Source organism: Plasmodium falciparum (assembly GCF_000002765.6).
Source record: "Plasmodium falciparum 3D7 genome assembly, chromosome: 10".
In the NCBI taxonomy this organism is placed as follows: domain Eukaryota; phylum Apicomplexa; class Aconoidasida; order Haemosporida; family Plasmodiidae; genus Plasmodium; species Plasmodium falciparum.
The window spans coordinates 1,207,501-1,212,971 of record NC_037281.1 but is presented as its reverse complement, the minus strand read 5'-3'; the positions used below and the strand labels follow the sequence as shown (position 1 = coordinate 1,212,971).

General features: G+C 22.1%; 2 protein-coding genes across 2 annotated transcripts; both read left to right on the top strand.

Moving 5' to 3' along the window:
- PF3D7_1029800 (heptatricopeptide repeat and RAP domain-containing protein, putative) lies at positions 1-1,314 on the top strand (the record flags this gene model as incomplete). Its single annotated transcript, XM_001347539.1, has 1 exon — positions 1-1,314. The coding sequence occupies one exon, from the start codon at positions 1-3 to the stop codon at positions 1,312-1,314; it is 1,314 nt and encodes a 437-aa protein (XP_001347575.1).
- A 743-nt stretch (positions 1,315-2,057) lies between these two features.
- Positions 2,058-4,774, top strand: PF3D7_1029700 (conserved Plasmodium protein, unknown function; the record flags this gene model as incomplete). Its single annotated transcript, XM_001347538.2, has 3 exons — positions 2,058-2,123; positions 2,253-2,501; positions 2,759-4,774. 3 exons carry the CDS (start codon positions 2,058-2,060, stop codon positions 4,772-4,774), a joined length of 2,331 nt encoding a protein of 776 aa, XP_001347574.2.
- Positions 4,775-5,471: the final 697 nt, after the last annotated feature.

Here is a 5,471-nt window from a genome sequence, read left to right as displayed (position 1 = left end):
ATGACGCTGCTTAGACCCAGAGAAAGAGTTATTATTAGCGCCATAAGGAGGGAAAGCAGAATAAAGTATAAAGCAAAACGTATGCACAAACGTTTTCGTTCGTGGGCACAACAAAGGGTACGAGAATACTGGCTACCTATGAATGTATGTTTAACAAGTAATGTGGAATTACTAGATGGACAATATCTATCTGGCTGCATACAAAAAGCGGCAACATTAAGAAAGCATGATTATGAATTATGGAAAGGATATAGTAAAAGGGTGTTAGAAATAAGTGATACATTAACACCTCAACAAATAGGTTATATATTTTATGGTATGGGTAAAAGTAAATTTTTAAATACCTTATTTTATGAAAAATTTTTAAAGTGTATACAAAATAGTTTAGATGATTTTTATAGCCATCCATTGATGTGTATAGCTTGGGCTCTTAATAGATTATTATTAAGAGATGAATATTTTTTTAAAGAATTTTGTAAAACGATTATAAATAAATTTGATGATATAAGAACAAAAGATTTAATAAAAATAAATCATAGTATTGCTAAATTAGGTATACATGATAATAATTATAAAAACTTTATGAATAAAAATATTATTACAAAATTCGAATCTATATTTGCTCAAGATTTTAGAAATGTAATAAATGATGTAACGTTAATTAATTTATATGATGATGAAGTTAAGAAATATATACTTACAAGATTTACAAATATGTTTATTTGTTCAAGACCTCAGCATTATAGAAATGCATATAAATCAGCAGTAGCCATTAGAGTTTTATGTCCACATGTATGGGATAATTTATCAAATAAAATTAAAAGCTTTTATGTAAAATTAAGCATGAGACGAATACCACAAACCAGTAGAACCCCTTCACCATTTCAATGGGAAGTTTCGGATTGTTTATCCAAATTAGGAATTAGTCACAGAAATACTTTTTTATGGGGATGTTATTTTATCGATATTGGAGAAACCAATGATAAAAGAAATTGTTGGTTTATTGATGGACCTTCTTGTTTTTATACAGGTACAAATCAATATACAGAAAGTGTTAAATTACAACACAGAATATTATATGACTTAGGATGGAATATCAGACGTGTCGTTTGGATAGACTGGATTCAATTCGGAGATGACACACATCAAAAAATTCAATATATTAAAATGCTCAGACAAAAACAACCATTAGATAAAACATTAACACATTCGCCTTCAATCTCTTCACAACAAATTAAGGAACATCTCAAAAAATTAAAACAATATAAATTAACAAAAGAAAATAATAAACAACAAATGCAAATTCATGTATGAATACATATATGAAATGTAAACGCAAAAAGGAATATTTAAACATATATTTCTTTTAACACAAAATCGAAATATATAAATGAATTAATATATATATATATATATATATATGTGTACATATGTTTGTGTGCCTTTTTTTTTTTTTTTTTTTTTTTTGTAACCTTATTAAAAAACAGTCACCATTCAATATTTTTTTTTCGTAATAGAGGATGAAATAAATAAATAAAATAACAATACATTATTCACTTGACAATTCTTCAGTTCTTTCAAAATACATTTTGAATGTATAAATTAACATTTTTTGTTTTTTTTTTTCGCGTTAAAATCAGAACAAAAAAATGTTACTGGGTCGTCTTCTTTTTTTGCATTATATAACAATTAATGGACAATACGGAGTAAAAAAAATAAAAATAAAAAAAATAAAAATATATATATGTAGACTTGTTCTACATGCGACATGCTTACCAAAAAATTATATATATATATATATATATATATTTATATTTATATTTATTTTTTTTTTTTTCTTTAAAATGAGAGAGAGTAGGAAATAAAGTGCCACAAATGTTTCCATAAGACAATAAATAACAATTAAAAAATTTTATTATATTTATATATACTTAGCATGTTTTTAAAATTATATGTATATTTTTTTTTTTTTTTTTTTTTTTATATTATACATAAATAAGCAGTATATCAAGTATTAAATTTATGAGAACTGTTATGGTGCTCCTTATTTGAATAAAATGAAGGTGTTTTCCATCTTTAAAAATGTCTTGATGTTATTTTACATAATCGCCACCTTTCACAAAGTAAAAATATATAAATATAAAAATATAAAGATATATTTATATATATATATATATATATATATATATGTTTATATGTTTATTTTTTTTTTTTTTTATACATATAACTATTCATATGTTAAAATTTTGTAGATTCCAAGTGAAGGGGCCTTAAACAATGCAGAAACGTTAGATAACTTAGATGACAATTCTCTGCTAGCTTTCTTTTTACTGATACAATTAGAAGTTCCGTACTTTTTGGATGGTTTGTCTTCTAAAATTATATACGAAAAAGTGATTGATGCAACAATGTATTTGTTTAAAGAAGAAATTATTAAGTCAAGTCATATAAATGAAATAAAGCAATCACTAGTCCAAGATATTAATAATACCATAATTGGGGTATGTCAAAAGAAACTTTTGTATATTTAATTATATGTAAATATTGTGTATTTTTGTAATATATATATTATATGTTTATTTATACATTATCAAAAGGATATAACCTGAATTAACAAAAATAAAAAATAAAAAATAAAATAAATGAATAAATAAATAAATAATATATATAGATATGTACATATATATATACATATATATATATATATATATATATATATATATATATATTTTTTTTTTTTTTATTTTTTTTTTCTTAGCTAAATAATATCCTGGGGGATATAAGAAATGACGACGAAAAGTACTTCAAGTGGTTACAACTAATTTTTAGTAATTGCTGGAAAATAGAAAATGGATGCATAAATATAACCAGAAGGAACTGCTCCTTGTCTGTGTTAACTATGCTTCCGAAAAAAGGACTACCCATAACATGTATAAGTTGCATTATTTATGCTTTAAATTATGCTTCACATTCTATATACTTATTTAAAAACTTTTCAAATATTGAAAATTGTAATAATGAGAATAATATAAAATTGATTAATTTAAGCAACGAAATTAGCATTATAAGAGAAAATATAATTTATCTGAACAGTTTAGAAAAGATTTCTGTTTTGAAAAATGTACAAAGCGAAATAATAGTTCTTCATATAAAAAATGGTAGTGGTTTAATAAAATTATTAAACACACAAGGACATGGAGCATTCATAAGAATTGTTAGTAATTCAATTTATGAAGTTATAAAAAGGAGCATAAATGGTTATATAAAATATGTAAATAATAATAATAATAATATATATAAAAATAATGATTATATAAATAATTTATACATAAATATGAAAAAATCTATTACATTAACTATCAATGGATATTTATATAAAGACAATGAAAAAAATGAAATTTTTCGTATTTTTGATTTTGGATTATTTTTAACAGATATACATTTAAACAAATGTATATCTTTATTAAATGGAAATAATATATTTATACAACTAGAAATTGGTAGTTCACAAACAAATGTACCTTTCAAAAATGGGAATATATTAAATTTGATTGAACTAGAAATTATTTTGAATTCATTTTTACATTTTGGTTATAATTATTATTCTAAAGTTTTTCTTATATTAAAAAAAATTATATATCTAAAAAATTATAAAGACAGGGATGTTTTTACATATGATGATAATAATAAAAATATTTATGAACATATGGCCAAATGGTTACGTTCCAACATTAAATCAGATGGAAATAACCAAATCAATAATAATTTAAACAAGGATATTGTAAATAATGATATATTTCAACCTAATCAAAATAATAATCATGTAAACCAAATTAATAACATAGATCATATAGAACTTACAGATGATCAAACCATCTATTGTATTATTATGGTTAATATAGTACCTGACAATAAATGTCTCTTCTTAAAAAAAAGTATTATTCAACTTTTAAATAAACCAATATATTCAAGATCATTATCAGGGTTTCAATTTAAAGATAACAAAATTATAAATGAAGAATTAATTGAAATATTAGGAGAATCATATTATAACTCATCCAATAAATCTAAAAGAAGAACAAATGTTTTTGGATCCAGAATAAATGCTAGAGAAATACAGTCAGCAGAAAAATTAATCAAACCTGGTCTTAAACTTATTCATATTGCATTTCATAATTTTACTTCCATCCCAGTACAACAAAGAAATACTTTCTATTCTGCAAATAATATGTTCTCTTTATTCCAACATAGAATTCATTATCTTAAAGAATGGAATCCTAAAATTTTAATCATTAAAAAATTCTATCCTGAAGATATTATCATCAAAAGTTATAATGTATATTCATATCCAAAAAATAATAATAAATATTGGTTCATTATTTCTTGCACAGTCATACCATTCTTACTTATTATTCTATTTATACTATTGTATAAACGATGGTTCCCCGATAATTTAATTTGCTTCCCTTTTTTATCAAAACATAGAAAAAACCATAACAAACAAAAAAGAAAACAAAACTACAAATATAGTTGCTCAACCTGTAGAAAAAAATGTTTCAAACATATGTACAAAATGCAGAAGGATAAATCACACCTCAGAAAAAGACTTATTCTTCATAAAAATATACCAAAAATACCAAACAACGACAAAAATAGCAACAACTTGTTATTCCCACTAAAACAAAATGATGAACACTTAACAAGAAACAGGCAAAAGAAAAGTACTACATCCCTTTTTTTAGAAGAAATACAAACAAATGATATAATAGAATGACATGATCTTTTAGCAAATTAAGGCTAATTATAAGGTCCCAAAGGAGGCACTGCCATATTATAAACGGAACAAAAAAAAGACAAATATAAATAAATAAATAAATATATATATATATTTATATTTACATTTTTGTAAATAGCTATAATACGAAATAATGCACATATATATATATATATTTTTTTTTTTTGATAACTATAATGTTAAATAATGTACATATATTTTTTTTTTTTTTAGATAGCTATAATGTTAAATAATGTACATATATTTTTTTTTTTTTTTAGATAGCTATAATGTTAAATAATGTACATATTTTTTTTTTTTTTTTTTATTTATCTTGGCTAGCTATATTACTATAAAAATTATATTTATTTTAATTATATTTTTTTTTTATTTATGTGTGAATTATAAAATAATGGTTAGTGATTACATTTGGATAAGAAAATATTTTTAACACATGTAAGCACAAAAAAGGTATAGAAAAAAATATTCTGTTCACAGAAATATTTTTTAATACATTTGAAATTATTGTATGTATATATACTAAAACTCATAGAAAAGAATAACAATATACGTACAAAAATATTCATATGTAAATAATAATACATAAATTGTGTACATATGAATATATATTCTTTGACAGTAATGCATAAAAACCATACAAGCAATTTAGAAAATAAAATAAAAAAAAATATACATA